The sequence below is a fragment of the Diplotaxodon limnothrissa genome, linkage group LG14, assembly GCF_057381915.1.
Source record: "Diplotaxodon limnothrissa isolate DT_005_m linkage group LG14, D_limnothrissa_male_GT1.1, whole genome shotgun sequence".
NCBI lineage: Eukaryota > Metazoa > Chordata > Actinopteri > Cichliformes > Cichlidae > Diplotaxodon > Diplotaxodon limnothrissa.
The window spans coordinates 24,213,718-24,234,695 of NC_140609.1; the positions used below are offsets into that span (position 1 = coordinate 24,213,718).

A 20,978-nucleotide genomic window follows, 5' to 3' on the forward strand; every position below is an offset into this window, starting at 1 on the left:
GATATCTTGTATCAAAGCTTCACTGCCTAGGGTTCAGGAAGCTCATAAGTGTTCATATACCAAATCTCAGAAGTTGGGAAGTTAATAAATGTCTTGAAAAGGAATAAATGCCTCTAAAGGGCTTCATTTCATGTGTTCATTTATTCATGCAGCACCTTTTTTGGAAATATTTACCTCTTTGACCCTTTAGAAATGATTCAAATACAGCAATCAAAGAAAACCACCACTATATGAGAGTATACCTGTTGGCAGTTTGGGTATCTATCTATCTATCTATCTATCTATCTATCTATCTATCTATCTATCTATCTATCTATCTATCTATCTATCTATCTATCTATCTATCTATCTATCTATCTATCTATCTATCTATCTATCTATCTATCTGCTTAGTTTTTCATAATAATTGTAATTATAATTTTTTAAAGTCAAAGTTTAAGTTGCAAAGTGAACAAGTACAATTAATATACTATATATTTCATTATTAATGCACTGGCTGTCTGTTGCAGTTTATCATGCTATGCAACTTTATTCAGTCTCCTTGGTCCTTGATTGTGCACATTCTATATTGGGCGTGAATGTTGTCTCTATATCTGACACATATCAGCTATTTAACTCTGTCTCCCCTTCTCTCATCCTAACAGTCAACAGTGAGGATGTTGTCTCTACGCGGCTGTACTTTGTGAACGCCTCCCTGCAGCGGGTGACCTTCTCCAGCTCGGTGGGGGTGTCCCTGCCCTGCCCCGCGGGTGGCGCCCCCCATGCCGTCCTGCGCTGGTACCTGGCTGCCGGAGACGACATTTACGACGTGCCCCATATCCGCCACGTGCATGCCAACGGCACCCTCCAGCTCTACCCTTTCTCCCCCTCCGCCTATAACAGCATTATCCATGACAACGAATACTTCTGCACTGCTGAGAACCAAGCGGGCAAGATTCGAAGCCCCAGCATCCACATCAAAGCAGGTGAGGGCTTAAAACTGAATGGCCAGAAGGACACTTTAATTCAGGAATGTTACTATGTTTCTTACTTACCAAACCAGCAGACTATTACCTTTTTTCTTCTTTATATGTATTTAGAATATATTATTGATGTCAGTGTTATTGTATTTAAGGTCAGTTTTAAATGTACATTAAAAGTACTGGTCCACCTACATGTTACACATACAGCAGCTGCTCATGGAAAGTCATGCTACGAAGCTCCCAGTGTGCAGTTTTTGTACTGATGTTAATGCCAAAGAAGGTTTGGAGCTCTGCAGTTACTGAGTCAGTGGAGTGGTATCAGCTTTTACACACTATGGAACCTCAACACTTGGCAAACCTGATCTGTAACTTTACATGACCTTCGACCTCATGGCCAAGTGGCAGCTGTTTCTAAATGCTTCCACTTTGTGAAAATATCACTTTGTAGAATCATGCGATATCTAGGAGGGAAGAAATTTCACAAACTGACTTGTTGTAATGGTGACATGTTATTATAGTACCACATTTCAATTCAGTGAGCTCCTATTCAAAGATTAAGAGGTGCAACTTTTGTCATATCATGTATGTTCAGGGCAGGTGAACTAACTAACCTTACCTTTTCATGCTTTTCTGGCCCGGTAGTTGTTGCCGTTATTAAAACTAACATGGAGATAGAAGTATTTTGTGTCCACTGTTATGACCATGTTATGACCATCATAACAAAAAGACTTTTGCGTTCATTTCTAGACTGACTTTTTTTTTTAGCTTTACTATAGAAAGCCACTACTGGACTCTTTCAGTGATTGGATACATTTTCTGTAACAAAAAAAAAGAGAGGTAGCAAAACTTTTTCAGGAGAGGTACTTCAAGTTTTGAAAAACAAATTCTTGTGCCACCAAACTGGTCGAGTGCAGTGCGTTGGAATATGACAAGAAAACTGATCTTCATGTTTTAAATTTGTTGAGGGCCCATTGGAGACCACTAAGGTTATCAATAAAATAATATTATGTGGACATTCTGAAAATTTTCACTTCACTAAATACTCACCAAAAAATGTCCAAGTGCCAAGCTGGAGGCAGTTTTTTTTTGGCACACATTGAAGTGATCACAAAAACAACATAGCCACAGCCAGCATCTGAAAATATGGTCACACAAACAGCCCACAGTCATATTGTCATTTTAAACCAAAAACTTTTCTCGGTGGGGCTTAAGTAGCTCCGAGTGCCCTGACACACATGCAGGCACAGAGACAGTTGGTTTGGTGACCTGTCCACACTCCCTGCCAAGGTCAAAGCTGGAGAGAGGTGCTGAACACACCGAGGAAAGGTGTTACTGATCTTTTAACACTTGCACGGTGACACACACACACACACACACACACACACACACACACACACACACACACCACAAAAAGTAAAAAACACATGCACATGACCTCATGTGATACACACTTTATACAATAGATATGCACGTTTGCATGTTAATGCGCATGTACACAAACACGGACCCACACATGCACGCGCACACACAAACAAACACATACCAACATGCACACCAGCCTGCGAATAGCTCGTGCCAGCAAGCCTCCTGTCTCCCAGTCTCTCCATCTGTCCATGAACTGGAAAGTCCCCTAACTACACACACACACAGGCTAACACAGACACACACACACACACACACACTGAAACACCGGCTCAGCCATTTTCCTCAAGCTGGCTCATGGTGTTTAGTCGCCAGCTCTTTGTAAGGGTGTTTGGCAGGAAAGATTTTGGAGTGAGCTAGACACATGAAAAGATGTGAAAAGAAATCCTGAAAAAAAAGTAGATTTTTAGGTCATGCTAATAGCCAGTGAGGCATTTTGACTGTGTTTATCAATTCTACCTGAAGAGAGAGTCAGCAGTTCCTTAGCACACACGTATACCAACAAAATCATTCTCCAAAATGCTGCTGGATCATCTTCCTCGCGACCACTAACACAAACACTCTCATATGTGGTCCCCAGAGGATGACAGTCCCTTCAGCGTGAGAGTGACCTTACAGCCAGTCTCTGTGCTGGGATGACCTTCCCTCCCAAATAATTACAACAATTAATCAATTAAATGCTGAGGCAACCACAACTCCACAGCTCCATAACCAGAGCTCACATGCATGTGTGTGCCTCATTACCCCTAGAGTTGTACACAACACACAGGCTCGGTTACACTCACACAAAATCCTGTAGTTGCCATGGGCGACAGAGGCGTGAGCGCTAGGGTGTGGCATGCCCTGTCTCAGGTGGTGCAGGAGAATGATGACAGCTGACAGCTCACAGTGTGACACCCCCCCCCCCCCCCCTAAAAAAATTCTCTCCCACTTCCCCCTGCGTCATTCTCCCCCTCTCTCTCTCGCTTCACATCTTCACATCTCCCTTTCTCTCTTTATCCCTCCCCCTCTTTCTCACCCTTTTCTTTGCATGCTGATTGTGGTCCAATAATAGCTCAAGCACCTGTCTGGATAGCTCTACATTTATGAAAATCAGTATGTGGGCTGCTTGTTTTCCTGTATATGTTTTTGTTTGGGTATCTCATTTTGAAAAATCTAGTTTTCTCTGTGCATTTTTCACTCGAGTGTAACGCCAGTCTATTGCACGCAACTATTTTTGGTAAAACAGTTTGATACATTCTCATATCCAGAGGCAACTGAAAGGCTATTGATATACGTATGTTTAAACTGGAGTGTGCATGGCAACTTGAGTTTCATCTTCAGTTTGATCTGTACTTACTGGAGGGTTAGGCGCTTAACCCAGCGGTCGTAGGGGGAGATGCAGGGTACACCCTACCCAAGACAGAGAGATGCACATCCACACTGACAACCAATTTAGAATCACCAGTTAACTAAACAAAAATTTCAATATTATATTATAAATGGTATAATTTGTTGAATTCAACTCTGACCAAAAAAGAAAACCTTTTTTCATGACTGTACTGTATATCTATCTGTCTATCCGCCTAGCATTACCTTAGCTTCAGTTCAAAACTTAAAAATATCAAGGGACTTTCTCATAAAGCAAATTTAGCATTTTTCTCTGTCTGTTAATAAACAAAAGACCCAAAGGACATTTGAAGGATAGAAATTTAAAACAAAATTGCAAAAAAACATCTGAGAGTTTTGTTTTTTGCTCACATAACACATCTTTACAAAAACTTGGTATAATGATTTGGGTAGACCTGTTCGGTGAGCCCCACCCTATCTCCCCTTTGTTCCACCTAAAACACACAAACCTACGTAGGACAGGGCCAAGGCAGCAGGTGTTTAGATCGATTTCTTCTATCTGCCCTCCTCATATCTGTCTGAACCTGAACCTGATAGACTGCTTTTTTTCATCCTTTTCAATTCAATAATGCAACCCACATCCATTCATTTCTCTTGTATTTCATTATACTTCCCCGTTTCTATCCTTTCCCTTTGCTGTGTTTTTAATGCTCGCTTTATGAATAAGTAAATGCAGTATTTGGTTTCTCCGTCGTTAATTATTGAAGCGACAGTGATACAGGACTTGCCTCCCAGTGCGCCCAGTCGCCCAGACCCATGTTTTAACTTGTATCTAGGCAACCAGGCTGCATATAGTCAGGCATCAGTAACATCCTAATGATTCTGCTGCGCATGCGATGAGGGGGAGTGCAATTTACACACAAATCAGTTGGGGTACCATTTGCATCATGTCACAAGGCTTAAGAGGATGAATATGTAATGGTTTTTTTCCTCTCTGTCTTTCATATTTTCTAAGAGAAACGTGTGATAAATGACAATGCTATCACAACAGCTGCCTCTTAGTGGGGTCGGTTACATAGATGGGTCCAAGGGCATGTCGCCATACATGGCTTGATTGACAGATTTTAATGGGGTAACGAGTGGTTAAACAACACTTTCTTAAAAGGAATCAAGTGTAGGGCAAGGTGGGATCACTGACAGGAAGTACAAACCCGAGGTGACCTTGACTGGTTTAGCACCTCTGCTGTATTAAAATGTGACCACTGTCATCATCACGCCAAACATTTACAATCTGCCAAGCCGATTTTAAACACTCTATGAGAGGCTCAGTGGGCATTGGGGATTTTACTTGCTATTGACGAGAGGCAGCAGGGTCAGTCAGAGAGTAAATAAATGATTGAAAGAATTGGCTCGGCCACAACAGCCGAGGCCACTCTGTCGATCCAGGGTATCGATCTGAGGTAGATGGCTTCAGTGAAAAGCAAGGGCTGTTTAAATGAAAAACTGAGATTAGGACCTGATTGGAATTAATTGTGTTTTAGTTTTGATTTATTTACAAATTAAGCTTCAATTCACATTAGCCGCCCGTGAGTTAGGTGACCAAGTGAGAAACAATAACCAGGCATAATTAAGGTCCAAAGTGGCATGGTAGTGCCATAATTGTCAGTGTCAAGGCTCAATAGCCAATATGCATCATCTGTTTTTGGCAGGATCATATATATGTCAAAAAGTGACATTTCCATGGTGTTGACACAGTCTGCCCCAGTCTTAACTCCTTAACAAGGCCCAAGGATTAGATGAACATGGATAAAGTAGGCTAGTGTGAAAGAAATAGACATGGTGAGACAAAGAATCAGGAAATTAAACATCGAACTTTAAGGTGAAAGACTCCCCACCGTTTGGACAAGGACACTGGCTTTGGTTCCAATGAGTTCCAGTGACAGTGGCGGCTGGCATAAAGCATTATTAATGACCAAGGAAACTGGCCTTCAGGCTAGGCGTTAATTATATCACTGGAGAGCTGGGGGAGAGCGAACACATAGGAGTGCAGGGCCACTCCCTCTGTTGTGTGTATGTGTGTTTTACATTGTTAAGTCATTACTGCCCTCATTTCTAAAGAGAGCCCGCATTGATAGATTGCTGGAAACACTCCCTAATATCAGCCTTTCTGAGACCCTTTCTGACTTCTGTAACTTTGTTTTTCTGTTCGTCTTATTCAAGTCAAATTGTGTCCAATGTGAATTGTCTGTGTTGAAAAATCTGGCAACATACCTTTAAACAAATGAGATGAAGATAGCAGCCAAGGCCACACAGTTCAGTTTATAAAACAGCTCTGTTTATTCGCTCGAGCTAGCATGTCCTTGAACTACCTGTCTGTCCTTCTTACCAGAATAATCCATTAATTTAATTTCACTTAATTTATTTAATGAAAATTTATGCTCTGATTCAGCATTTCACATTTTTCACCAATCAGGCTATTGCTACAGGCTAGTGTTTTCATCATTAAGCCTGTCTTAATCGCCACCATCCTTTCTGTACACTGGCACAGATTCACAGTTTAGTGCTCTGCATGCCATGTGCAGAGGGTGTGTTTTTGATGCCCTGGCGCCTGCATGTGACAGTTCCATCGGCTCTGTGCAACCCTCCACTCTTTGCCGTCTCATAGCATCTGTGGCGTTGTTCTTTAAAAGGCCAGCAGCAACTCGCTACGTATCCCCTTCAACACAGCTCCGAGTCGGTCCTCCTTACAATCGCCCCGTGATTTTTAAAGCTGTGGCTGAACAGTGAAAAACATGCTTAATGTGGCTGAACAGAGCACCAGACAAGGTTATTTACTCACCCTGCTTTAAGTATTTGTCGAACAGGACAGATGTCAGCTGTGAATTGTCAACATGTGAAAAAAGTATTTGAAAAAAATATTTGTGTTTTTTCGTTGTTGTTTGTTTTAGATGTATTACTATTTTTTATACCACTGCTTAAAATCAGGACTATCACTATATCCGAATGCCAATTCTTGATAATAATGACTAAAAAAATGATCCTTTAAGTTCAGTTAATGAATTCTGATTCTATAGAGAGCAACTATAAAGAATAATAGAGAATAAAGAATATTATAATAAAGAATTTCCACACATTTAAGATATATTTTAGGTTGTAATTTCCAATACCTAAAAGTATTCACCACCAGCATTGTTAGCTCAGTGTTCCACATTCCTTGTTACTTTTCTTAAAATGTATTCATTACCTTAATTAATCTCCAAAATAAGTAATTTGTTATATTATTTGTCGCGCATAATTACCTACAGTTCTATAAACTGAGGCAAAACAATATCCTAGTAAGGACAATCATACAATCTTACTTTTAGTGTTTACATTCAAAGTTGAAAACCATCTGAAAGCGACGTCCCCATGTTCATCACAGCAATTCTCCTGCAGGAACATGAACAGGTAAAAATACAGACTCCTGGATGTAGTTTGTACTTTTACTACTACATTCTTATTTTTTGGGCAATAAAAACCAACGCAATGCCTGAATCTCTACTTCTAAAGATGTAGACTTTGCCACCCTTTTCCTAAAAACTAAAATTCACCAGCTGGGCCAACGTCCTCATTTTAGGTTTGGCAGCGTTTTAGTAGGTAAAGGTGAATGCTTGGACATGAATTGAGCTGCGGTTTGGGGAAGGCCTTGACTGGCGATGGCTCCCGGGCCTGGCAGATCCCCGTGCACTAAATAGAAGTGAAGAAGTTAAAGAATTGAAAACAAAGAGGGAGGGTGGGGCACGTAAACGAGAATAAACAGCTTGTAGAACTGGGGGAACCTAGATGACAACCGGAAGGAGCGTGTTTAGAGGTCCCACTCCTGAAATTCCGATACTCCAATTAGATGTGAGAAACATTGCAGTTAACTAAAATAAAAGTAAAAACTAGACTTTTGAAGACAAATGCAAATTAACTGAAATTATATTGTGAATTTGGAAAACCAAAATAGAAGTGAGTTTTAGTATCTGTTAGTCTGCTAAAAAAAATATTATTACAACATTCCCAATGAGACATTGATGGATGTGTTTATTGAAACTCTGGATGTTTACAAGATTACGAGGTAATGCTTTCAAAAACTTAAGTGTTTTTATTTTAATATTGATACTTATTTTCCTAAATCTTACCTCTGACATAAGCCCTTTATAAGATAATAATTAAAGAGACTAAACTAAATTAAACTAAACATCCATCCATCCATTTGCTTCCACTTATCCTTTTCAGGGTCGCGGGGGCTGCCGGAGCCTATCCCAGCTGTCATAGGGCTAAACATATTTTAAAAAATTACTTTGAATGAAATTAAATGGAATTAAAAATGAAAATAAAAATGAAAATAAAAATAAAAAACTAATTAGGAAATTAAAAAAACAACAACTATGGTTACTCTGGATTTCAGTACAAGTGCAGGAAGAAAAAGTCCTGTTTGGTGTTTTTATTGTTTCTGTTGATGCATCCTGTAGAGAACTGAAAGAACCTTTATAACAACATAATTGCAAATGTAATGTAATTACTGAATTTAATGCAATACAGTAACATGTTATTGAAAAGTGTAATGTGATTACAGTAGCACGTTACTGTGTAACATGTTACACTAACTACCAGTATGTACGGTAGACAGTAAAGAGAAACACAACAAATGATATTACAAATATATTTAATTTTATGAATTTAGTTCCTTAATTTAAAAGGAAGAATAAATGTTTTCAATGAAAATGTAACAGATTATTATCAGATTATCTTTACCTTGTGTTCTTACATTGTAATTACATATTGCCTTTACGTGTCTGAACTCTATTATAGAGTATCCCAATCTTTTTATGATTTGGCTGTATGGTAGCCCTCCTGTGGTACTTTGCTTGACTAAACATTATAAAGACTTTTGTGGGCTGTTGACAGCCTTTGTGGACTAAATTGTATATAAAAAGCTATTTGAGAGATGTAGATTTGATTAAATTAAAGCATAAAAGTAAACTATACCTCTCATATCACAGTTTGTGCAGACTCCCAATTTATGATATCAGCATTCATCTGTCATTTTTAAATATCAGTATTAATATCAGATTGAGGTTTATTAAACTGAAGTGTCCACTGTCACTCTCACCCAGTGTACATCTAGTGACTAATATCAACTCTTTTCTTCACATACCAGTGTTCAGGGAGCCCTACACAGTCCGTGTGGCCGACCAGCGCTCCATGCGGGGTAATGTTGCCGTGTTCAAGTGCCTCATCCCCTCAGCTGTCCAGGAGTATGTCAGCGTTGTTTCCTGGGAGAAAGACACCGTCGCCATTGTCCCTGGTAGGAGATTCAGCCACTCATAATCAATGATTCATCAAAAAGCCCAAACTAAGACTGCAGACAAAAGCTTCAGGTTCATTTTCCAAGTTCATGCTCACTCTGTTTGTGTCTGTGGTTAATAATGGAAAGCAAATGATCTAATCTCATTCCACTACATAAATGGAATATTTGCAGGTGGAGAAATAAGAATTTTCTCTGTTATTGCAAATGAAGTCCAAGCTTTAAATCCAGGGATGTTTTTTTGTTTGTTTGTTTGTTTGTTTTTTTAAATGTGGTTTGCTTTCAGAACGTAATGGACTTTCTTGTGATTGTTGATTTCTCTTTATCAATAATAATCAATCTATTTGTGTTTATTTGTGTTGCTGGTACTGGTCCCAGTGAGAGAAGATGACAGAATGCCTCATTCATTCAAAAATAAGGCTGATGAAATGGCCTTTGCCTGACACATTCCTGGCTGCTCAGTCACTGTCACTGCTGTGGTTCAGAGCTGTGTTCTGTGGATAAATCAGACATTAGCAGACATGTGCTATTTGTGTTTGTGTGAGAGAGAGAAAGTGAGAAAGCAAGAGAGAGAGAGAGAGAGAGAAAGAGGAGGACCGAGGGGTGTGTGTGGACTGGGGTGTGTGTGTGTGTCTAATTTGATGTTATCACAGTCACCTAAAAGAGAGCAGCAACACCTCTAGGGCTCTCTTATGTCTGGTGTTGTTCACTCTGTTTCATCTGATCCTCTAAACAAATCATTCACTGTCTAACTGAAGAGTGAAAATATCAGTATGGGCCTCCTGCGTGCTGCTACGCTTGTGCATTGGCACTCGTGTGTATCTACAGTATGTGTTCAGGCTTGTGTTGCAGTGTTAACATTTGCTCCATGGAGCAATGGCAAATTGCAGGGTGTCAGATGAGACTGTTTAGGTCAGATGATACGCATTGTTCTCTGCCCCTTATCTTGCTCTCTGATACAGACTGCCTGTTTCATCTCTCAACACTGTGTGTGAGTGTGTCTATAAAGGTGTCTGTGTATTTGTGTGCCTCTCTATATTGCTCTGTCCTTCACACAGGAGCACTCATTGATCCAGCACAACTATAGTAAGTGTGTGTGTGTGTGGCCTGAGGGGGGTTTCCAGTCTGGATCGATAGAGCTTGCTGGTGGATTCCCCTCTCTCTTGTCACGGATCCCTCAGTGTGAGAGTGGTGAGACCGGGCCAGTCTGTTTGACTCATAGCTCTGTGTGTGTGTTTGTGTGCGTGTGTGTGTGTGTATGTGTATTTGCTAAAGCCACTGTATCATGGCTGTGTGCAAGAGCTCAGTGGGAGTATGTTATTGATCGCGTGATGGACGCCTTTGGTAAAGCATGCACATATAGACAAGCAAAAGTATGCACACACACACACACACACACACACACACACACACACACACACACACACACATTTGAATGAGCAGCTCTTTGAGCTTTCAGCTGTGACCAGTTCATGTTATCCATAATCTTTAAGAAACAAACTATACATTCCATTGATTCCATTTGAATGAATTATCACTGCACGAACTACAATAATCTGTTTCATTTTCAATAACTGAAACACAATTTTTAAGGTGAAATGATCAGTCAGGTTATCAGTTGTCACTATTTCAATGATCACCATCATAACTTTCAATCACATATTTGTTCTTCTTGGATTTTTCTTGTTCTTATTCTTTTAGATGATTATAAATGGTCACTTTTACATTTCCGCACATATGAAGATGTCTAATAAGGCATCTTTAAACAAAATGGTTAATTGATTTTCCAATTGTTTACTAAGTAATATAATCCCGAAATATCTGAGCTGGCATTTCAAAATACTTGAGAGTATTTGTTTTCCCTTTTTCCTTCGCTTCCTTCTCTTCTCTACTTCTTCTCCTCTCAGTCTGAATACGTTTTATTGGTGACACAGTGCATCTCTTCTTCTTTCTGTCCATCTTTGGCTTGATGCCTCCTCCTCAACCCTGGTACAGACTGGTGGCCCGTGTCAGCATCATAACCACACACACACACACACACACACACACACACACACACACACACACACACACACACACACACACACACACACACACACACACACACACACAAACAGAGACACAGAGGATCCATGTGCGGGCCCCACCTACCCCACTTGCACTCCACCATACACCTCATCCATCTATCCATCCACTTCATCTATCAGCTCCTGGTAGCATGTACAGCTTTCAGTCTTTCGATAGCGCTCGAGATGCTCTAGTGGTTTGCCATTTATTAGGGACACTGTATGCCAAGGTATTGGCTTGACAGGATGATACATGTCAAACAGACGGCTGTGTTGGTCAATAAAGCTAAGTTTGAATGGGCTTTGATGAAGAGGCAGGAGGGTGTTTGCTGACAGCTGGCCTCACTGTGAGACGACCCTGCCTGGGTGTCATGTCACTATTTGACAGCCAAATCTGTTTGCGTTGAGGCCTGTTCGTGGAGCGATTTGTGGGGGAGTAGACAGATAGATAGACAGGCAGACAGTCAAACAGTGCGAAGCTTTGCGTGTTGACTGGCTATCGTGGATTTTACTCCCTTGTCATATTCCTCCCCTTCTCGTGCTACTTCTCTATCTAGCCATGCCTCTCCCTTTAATTGATGGTTTGCTGGTGTTGCTGTCGGTTAGAAAATTAACATTTGTTTGCTTGTCAGTTAGGGAACTGAAAGAGTATGCTCTGACAGCGATGTGTACGAAGGAACTTCATCCGTGTGTATGTGTGAGTGTTTGCGTGTCACTTTGTTAGTATCGCTCTCCTCCTCCAGTTGGAGCTTAAAACATTGTGAGTTTTATCTGGTCGCCATGGTAACGGGTGCGATCCGGCGGGCGGAATGAGGAAGGTGTGAGGATGCATCGCTGCCTGATTTTTATAAGTGCATCACCACGGTTCATCTCCACCATACTCACACATGTGCACGCACGCACACACATACAGAGGACATATCAGCATATGTAGCATCTTTCTTTCTTTATTTCCTGCATTGCAAACTGTATAGTCCATCATCCATGGTCTGGATTAGGATGATGAAGCACTGTGTGTGACTTGTCGGTGACACTATGTGCCTGTGTGATATATATATTATTATAATAAACCTGTTGGCCACTCTGTTAACAGGGACAACAGCCAATATCTAGGAGCTTCCAGTGTAGAAGGCAGATATTTGAGCCAACACTTCCTAATCCGTCCAGCAGAGTTTATGAATGCAGGTACATTAACAAAGCTGTGTAAATTTTGCTCTCTACCTGCATGCAATCAAACCCCGCTTAAAGATGATTGGTCGTTAGAGGTTCAGTTGCAAACACACCTTGGATACATATTATGCATGTATTGTTATCGAGAATAGCTAATAACTGACCTAAAACCGTACAGCAGAATTGTCAAGCATATGTCAGTTTACTTTAAGTATTTTGGAAATGCATGCCAAAGTTTTACACGTTTGCACTGTAAAAGCTTGGGTTTTATATGGTGTGATCATACTTTTCCTTTGAAAGATGATCAGTTTTTCTCCTGCCATCCTGTAACTATATGTATTTTCTCACTTGTGCATGTTTTCCTATAATCCCAGAATGTGTCCCTGATTTCTACATCAGGCTTGTGTCAGGGGCATAACACTTGTTGCAGCACTCGAAAGGGCCAAGGAAACAAAAATGCAATGTGCAGACTTGGATGTTAATTTTAATCTTAATTTTAATAAATGATTGCCATGGGTTTAATTGTATTTGTGGGAAAGGAAATGTCCAAAAGTAAGCAACACATTCAACAATATCATCAGCATCTGTGATTGGACCATGATGTAGACATAACCCCAAACTTCAGGATTTTATGTTTCTTATAGACCTGCTTTTTCTCTTTCTCACTTTCTGTTTTACCTCTGCCTCCTAGGGTTCTCTTACTGCTTGACTTGACATTTATTCCTCTCAAGTGCTTATCAGGCCCACTTGATCGCCTCTTGTTTTGCATCATTATTTTTCTTCACATTCTGCTGTTTTCAGTGTGTCTGCCCTCTTCCTTTACTAAAATACTGAAGTTAAAATAGAAATATCAAAGTTTGCCAAAAGACATTTACAGGAATGGTCTTTATTTTATGTAATAGCTACACATGAAGTCAGTGTAGTCTTTTTAATGTTCCTTTCTTTTGTGAGGCAGCTGAGTCAGTTCTGCAAACTGTACACACTTAGATATAATGTGCTTGCTTCATTAGAGCCAAAGAAACTACAGCTTATTTGAATTACACATTTACATACTGTGGTTGAATGAACTATTCAGGTGGCATCTGAGTAGCATGCTTCATTAAATGTTAATGAGAACATTGTGAGTCATATTACAGCATTAAACCAGGGTAAGGGATAAAGAGATTAACACACACAATTAAGTTGTTTTCGTTTATCTTAAACAATGTATGGCTTCTTAAAGAACAATCTTTATTCGTATGAGAAAGAAGACACTTGCAATGTTACAATATTTTTGAAAATTGTAATAGATTGAACAAGCAAATAGAGTCACAGAACAATACTAAGTGATTGATTAGTTGATATCGCGGGAGATAACAACAGAAAGCGTAAACATCGAGGGTGAAGAGGGTGTGGAAAAGTGTGACATCTGTGTTTTTTTTGCATTGATTGAGGCTGTTTAATCCCCCTTCTCTTTCACACACACTGCCTCTCTCTCTGTGAAGTGTAGCGTCACCACAGCTGCAGTAGCTTCTGTCCCAGTCTCCATTTTGTAGCCACTCCGCAGAGGACCTGTACTCTTCCCACCCCTCTGTCTTTCCACTTTTAACTTTATCCCTCTCCCGCCCTTCTTTTCTAGAGGCACTTATTAGGAAATAGTGAAGTGACAAAGCATCGTCTTTTTTTCTTCCACTCCATCAGGCCTGAAAGTGAACAACAGATAGGCTGAAAAATGGCAGAATAGGCAGAAAAAGAGAGAGACAAAGTGGCACAAAAGCATGACATGTTAAATTATGCAGATGGGAAAGTGGACATAGGATGCAGGGATGATGGAATGAGGTGGGTAGGTGTATGAGGACATATAAGGGGTTGGACAGATGGACAAAGAAAGAGGTGTGTGCGCTGAGATTTCCTGCTGTCCCCAGCACCCCAGGGAGGGAGAGAAGGCCAGAGGCTTTAAAGCCAGTGGGGCCTACCATTAAAGATGCATCTGACAAGTACTTAATGCTCCCCTACCTCCCCTCTCCCCTCCATTTCTTTTTTCTTTAGACTTTCTTTACTTGTTCCTGTTAGTATCTAACCATTAACCATTACACACATGGTGCACATCTATGTGTGTTTGTCTTTAGAATGGTTACCATTCATACCTAGGGTAAAGGTGGGGGAAGAGGGCAGGCAGGGGGGTAACTGTGGAGGGGAAATGGGTGCTGTTTACTTATTGATGTGTATTTATGGGCTATGTGTGTGTGTGTGTGTGTGTGTGTGTGTGTCCGATTCTGGCAGTGATGCATGTTAGGTTGGGTTATTTATTCAGCACTCGTGTTTGGATGTTTTACAGAGAGAACAGGTGCAGAGTGACTCTGAGCTTGCTCTGTTTGAGCGGACTTTGTGTGCGCATGTGTGTGTGCGTGCGTGTGTGTGCTAGCTGTGTCAGTGAGACAGACAGAAAGAGAGTCAGACACAGGGGCATTCACTGCTGTCCAGGCACTGATAGGGCCGCTGTGTTTGTCTTTGTGGATAACATGATTTGAATATTGAAAAGAAATTCTATTTTGTAGATTTCAGATAGATAGATATAGATATAGATAGATAGATAGATAGCTAGATAGATAGATAGATAGATAGATAGATAGATAGATAGATAGATAGATAGATAGATAGATAGATAGATAGATAGATAGATAGATAGATAGATAGATAGATAGAAAGTACATGCTCAGGAACATGGATGTTCTGCATAGAGATTGAAATGGCGGGAGAGATGGAGGGAGGTTGAAGGAGGGAGAGAGGGAGGTAGGAAGTGAGAGAGGGTTGTGCACGAGGAGAATTTCAATGGCACTCCAATCATGCAGGCAGTCTCGTTAGCCCAGGGAACATTTGCATAGCGCTTCGGCGAATTCATTTGGCGTTACTCAGAGAAGATGGCTCCCTTTTTCTCTCAGCTAGTTAGTTATTCATTAAGCACAAGGTGTTCAGAAGCACATTCACGCGAATTTCTCATGCATCCGTGTGTGTGTGTGTGTGTGTTTTTGTGACCTGTTGACCGGTGTGCCTTTCATGTTACACTGTATGTTTCTTGTTATATAGGCTTTGTTGCAGATCTACCTCCCATGAGGTTTGCATATTTATGACTGACTGGATACGTGCCCTGGATCTTTCCACGTATATCCTTACAATACTGACTAGGTACATGCCAGCAGACAGAATTGCTGTCAGATATTGTGCCAATTGCAGAGCCAACGTCAGAGCATTACTCATCACCCACCGTGATCTCGCCAACAACTTCTTCCTCAAGTAGTGACGCCGGAGCTTTAAATTTTATATCGCTGCTGCCTTTCTCCTCCTCTTCCATCCCAAGAAGCTAATTAGGGGAAAAAATACATGATAGAGGTTCAGACAATTAGATTTTTACCTCAGATCATCACTAATGGGGAGCATAACTTGCCTAAAAAAGCATGTCACTTGTAAGATTGGTTAGGATTGTGTGTGTTTGTCAGGGGTGGGAGTATGGGTGGTGTCAATGAGGAAGCAGAGCCAGTAAGTGAAGATGACACACATAATGAAGAATGCAGTGGATGTGTTATTCTAATTATCCCACTGACACCTCCTTGCGATCTAATGTTGTTTGACAGTGCACAAAAACCATGGTGAAGAGCTGCACTTGTATGCACATTTGTGTGTGTATGTGTGTGTGTGCTGGGTGTGTGTGTGTGTGTGTGTGTGTAAGTGCGTGCGTTGGAATCTGCAACCAGGAATTTGCAGTGACAGTGTTTGTCACATGTGCTTAAGCTGTAGGGTGAATTCACTTTGTGTGACCTTTGCTTAAGTTGGTCTGCTGCTCATTTTAAGTAGGCAAACACCATAGTTTGTGTTTGACACGAGTTACTTATTTCACCTTTATTTGAAAAAAGAGAACTGCATCATGTATTGGCTTCAAATGGTTGAACTGCACTCTTAAGTAGGTGAGAAAACATGAGCTGGAACTGTTTAAAGTTAGGAAAAAAAACTGTGCTGTGGGCCAATATTTATTGTTTTCTTCAAAAAATCAAATAGTGTATGATTGGTGAAACCATACAGAAGCATGTTTTAAGTAAACATTTCAAGCTATTATCTTAAAATTTCAACTAACTAAAATAACTTGAAATTTCAAGTAAGTCAAAATTTGGAGATAATAATTGAAAATTCAGGTTTTTCTTTTTTAATGGCCGAAATAAGCTTCCATAAACACCACCAGCTGATTAAACTAAAGGAAAAAAAACGATTTGGAATTAATTGATTAATGGTTTAAGTCATTCTTGAGAAAAAATGAAAATACCACAAATTCCTAACAGGTTTTATAGAAGACGATTTGCTTCTTCTTTGCATCATTGTCGACTTTTAGAAGTTGTGATGTTGTGACAATTTTCTGCCATTTGTGGACAAATTGGTTAATGATAAAATGTGAGGCTTTATCATTATTGATCATTTTCAGTTCAGCCCTGCTGTGTACAGAGTGCAGTGTTGCCATTAAACACTGAAAATGTTTCATTCGGAGTCAAGAATATGATGACTTTGACGACTGTAATCGCAGCAGATAATGCTGAAGTTGAGTGTCGGCAGGTCGAAAAATGTGTCTAGTTGTTACATTTGTGTTAAAGAAAAGGCTACATAAGCAAAGGAAAAGAAAGAAAACAGAGCATTCCTATGTGCATCTGTAGTTGTAGACATGCATGTGTTTCTGTGTATTTGTGTTTTTAGTAGTGCGCTGGGGGCAGGGCAATATGAGAGATATCCTGTTCCAACACATCCCCGCTGGAGCTGACTTAATGACCCATGACCTGAAGATGTACATGCTAGGAGAAGAGAGAGGGAGGGTGCAAGGAGGCAGGGTAGCTGAAGAGGAAGAGGAGGAAAGCAGAGGGGTGTTGGACCGGGAACAAAATGGATGAAAATTGAAGCAAATAAAGCAGAAAAGAGATGAAAATGTGTTCTGCTTGATGCATTGCTCTCTATTTCTTTGTCCTTCCAGTCTCTTTCTCTCTCTGGAACACGTCTTGGTCTGACCAGCGTCGTGTCCATCTGCTTGAGGAGCTCCTCCTCTTACCTCTCTTTGTCTGCCTCTGGCACTCTTCTCACTTTTCTGGATCCACTTCTTTTCTTTGGGCTGAAAGATCACAGTTAATCAAAGTCAGGATGGCGACAGCCGACAGACCCATGACACGCAGCCCACAGTGGACACAAGCAGAGGCAGTAAGGGAGAGACAGAGTGCTTCAAAGTAAAAGGACAGCGAGATAGCCGTAGAATAAGAAGACAGGTGAAACAGGTTTGCACATTTGACCTGCACTTCCTTTTTTTTTAGTCCTTCTCAATTTTTATTTTACCCTTTCTGACACTTGCCATTTTTATTGGATTTCTGGACTTTCCCGCCCTTCCCACTCTTTCCCTCTAACCTCACATAACCTCTGTCATATCTGTTAAATTCAGATGTGCATCTGCCTGTGTGTGTGTAAGTACATGAGCGCATGTGTGTGAGCCCACTGATCTCCCTTGTCAGCAGTGCCATCTCTGTGTTTTATTAATAGCTAATCAATGAGCTCTCTGGGATCTATGAGATGGCCTGAGGACTCCCATAAGACATATGCCTCCGTATCAGCGCACACACATCAATAGCTCATAGAAGTCGGTGGAGTATAACACATTTAGAGTTGGTGTTGTTGTTGTTTTTTTGTCAATACCTTTTTTTTTTTTCAAGTTTTCGGTTCGTATTTTAATTTAGCTGCAGCAACAAAGTGGTGCAAGCAGCTCAGATCCATTATAGACCGATTCACATCTGCCCTTCATGTTTCCATATCTGGTTTGTTTGTGTCATAAATGCACTCTTTCTTTCTCACTTTCTGTTTTACCTCTGCCTCCTAGGGTTCTCTTACTGCTTGACTTGACATTTATTCCTCTGAAGCGCTTATCAGGCCCACTTGATCGCCTCTTGTTTTGCATCATTATTTTTCTTCACATTCTGCTATTTTCAGTGTGTCTGCCCTCTTCCTATTCTTCCCTCACCTACCTATTTTCTCTGCGCTCACTTTCTGTACCTTAGCTGTTGGTATTTTGAAAGTGCAGCCTGTTTTTTTTTCTTCTTTCCATTTTGTTTTTTGTCTGTTTTGTTCATGTGCATAGCCATTGTTTTACGATGCCCAGGGCAATCTGGGTTTTTGTTCCTCTCACTCACTGGGGACATTGTTTGAAAACAGAAATGTGAGTTTCAAATGTCTTTGGAGGAATCCTCCAACTTTTTGCTTTTTCATTTATAAGCACCCAAACTAAATAAAGGATACTGCTATTAATAATCCAATTTTTGGTGTGGTCAACAAACAAAATTAAACATTTTGTTTTAAAAATCCACTTTTAAAAAAGTTAAAAATGCACCTTATTCAAATATAATGATTTATCCATAACATAAAGTCATTAAAACTTCTACTAAGTCCCCAAAACAGAACCCAGTCCTCCCCAGAATTCACCCCCAGTTAATGGGAATACACGATTGCAGTGTTGTGCAGATATTTGGAAATGTTTATGCGTTTCTTAGAAGTCATTCTGCTTAATTTGTCTTTACTGTAATGGGTGTATCTGATTTTTCAAACAAAACTCCTGAGTTTTATTGTGTTAAAGTGACAGAACAGAGACAAAGTTTAGGCTAAGCCTTAAGTTTCTGTTTTAGTGCTTTGGTTTACAAACTTGCATTCGCAGCACCATCTATAGTAGCAGCCCAGGTGTATTAGCAGCTCACGGCCGACACCATGCCCTTGTATTTCAGCCTACGCTATGCTGAAGTTGTGGACACTATCATATTTCATGTTTCATGCTTCATCTAGCCAACAATTGTGGTGCCAAAATGAATGTAGCCTCTTCTCATGTTTTATTTTTTGGCAAATTTTGCAATTTTGTGGTGTTTTGTGAGCAATGTTTTTCTCTTGGACAACGACTGTCTGAGCAGTCACTGAAACAGCTTTTGACTTGGCTTAGACTTTATACCAAGTCAAAAGAACGTTCTCATCTGTTTTTCAATGCAGTGACACATTTTGTAGGTGGGAAATCACAACTCAAAATTGTGTCCTTTTCAACCTCCAGGTGTTCAATGCACAAAGCCAGAAGAAAAACCTTGCCGCCTCCAGGTTTGCTTTGTTGCGCATGAAGTAAAGTTAATAATGTTAAGCTAGTAGTGAGAGCTTGCATCAATTATGACAATACAGCCACAGTTTCAAGTGAGCTAAAGGACTAAATTAATTATCATTCAGCCGAACTCATACGTAGAGAAGCTCTACTTTATTTTTATTGTCCAAGATTCCATTATGTGGAATAACATCAGGACTTAGAAAGAGCATTACATTGAACTTTTTTTCTTTGAATTTTCCTAGACACTGGAAACTTTCACTTACCAGTTGTCACTGAATGCAGCACGGAGAAACACGCTGCCATAGTGAAGGCCATTTTTTAAAGGAAGCTTTCTTATAACCTGACTATATTTTGTCTTTCAATACTATTCCTATATCCAGCTGCCCTCTGACAAAGAATGTGTGTTTTGGTGTGTGAGAGAGCAAGAGAAAGAAGGCAATCTTTTTACATCTAAGCTTAGCTGACTAAGGCTCCCAGAAGACAAAGAAAGGGTGAGAGGAGTGTGGGAAGCGAGAGTATAGTGGAAAAAGAGAATGTAATTTGAATCTCATATACATTTCAGTTGAAAGTCATTTTAGCCTTGGTACATTCTCTCTGGAGTCAGTTTTACACACACACACACACACACACACACACACACACACACACACACACACACACACACACACACACACACACACACACACACACTCCCCCACCCACACTTGTGGACAAAGCTCTTGTGTATGAGCACAGATTGACAGTTGAGTGCTCACACTACAGCTCATTCATCCTTGTTGACTACATCTCTGCAGCCAAGTTGAAAATGAATGATGTGTCAGATGCAGCCTCTCTACAAAATAAAACATATTGTTTTCTATTGTAGCTACAATTGCTTGCGTACAAATACAACATTACAGTTTTTTACAGACGCCAGGACACATTTCTCAATACTTAGGTCACTTTTGCAAAACTCCTCACACAGTGAGCACAACAGAAGTCTATGTGGGCTAAACTGAGGATCAGTTATCATTGTTTTGGCACAAAATGCATTCAATGACTACATCTCTCAAATTTCATGAATTATTTTCTCACTCAGACACAACAACTGCCAAAAATCTTTGTACGTACAGGACATTTTGCATGTGCTTACATACTGTTTTCAAAACTGTTAAACTTATGGCCAAAACAATAACACAATGCAAAACTTAAAAAGACAGCAAAATGCAACAGCAATATTTTATTGAAACATATTTTAAATCTAAAAATGCAGTTTAACCAGCCACAGCTTATTCTCATTGTAGATGAACATCTACACAGGTGTTACTCCTTCAATTTTTCAACTCCTTCAATTCTGGCAGCCAGAAGATTATTTCCTAGGTGTATTGCCCTAGATGACATAAGATTTGATGTGGATGAGAACCTGTGGCCAAATGGAGAAGACCAAGTAGATTAGCATTACTATTGTATGTGTATCAGTGGATGGTGTGTATACAAATTCTTGTATTTTGGGATTACTTAGTGCAAAAAAATAAAAATACATAAACAAATATTAACGAATTCTGCATGATGTCCGATTCATTCCAGTA

The 20,978-nt window shown here is 40.2% G+C and overlaps 1 protein-coding gene across 1 annotated transcript in view; it reads left to right on the forward strand.

Annotated features, from left to right (window-relative positions):
- The window catches only part of dscaml1 (Down syndrome cell adhesion molecule like 1), a 108,076-nt gene that overhangs the window by 24,087 nt on the left and 63,011 nt on the right, over window positions 1–20,978 (forward strand). Inside the window, exons 4-5 of the mRNA XM_085370125.1 lie at window positions 645–965; window positions 8,899–9,045. Of these exons, the coding sequence (XP_085226251.1) occupies window positions 645–965; window positions 8,899–9,045 (468 nt within the window). The remainder of the gene's footprint in view (window positions 1–644; window positions 966–8,898; window positions 9,046–20,978) is intronic.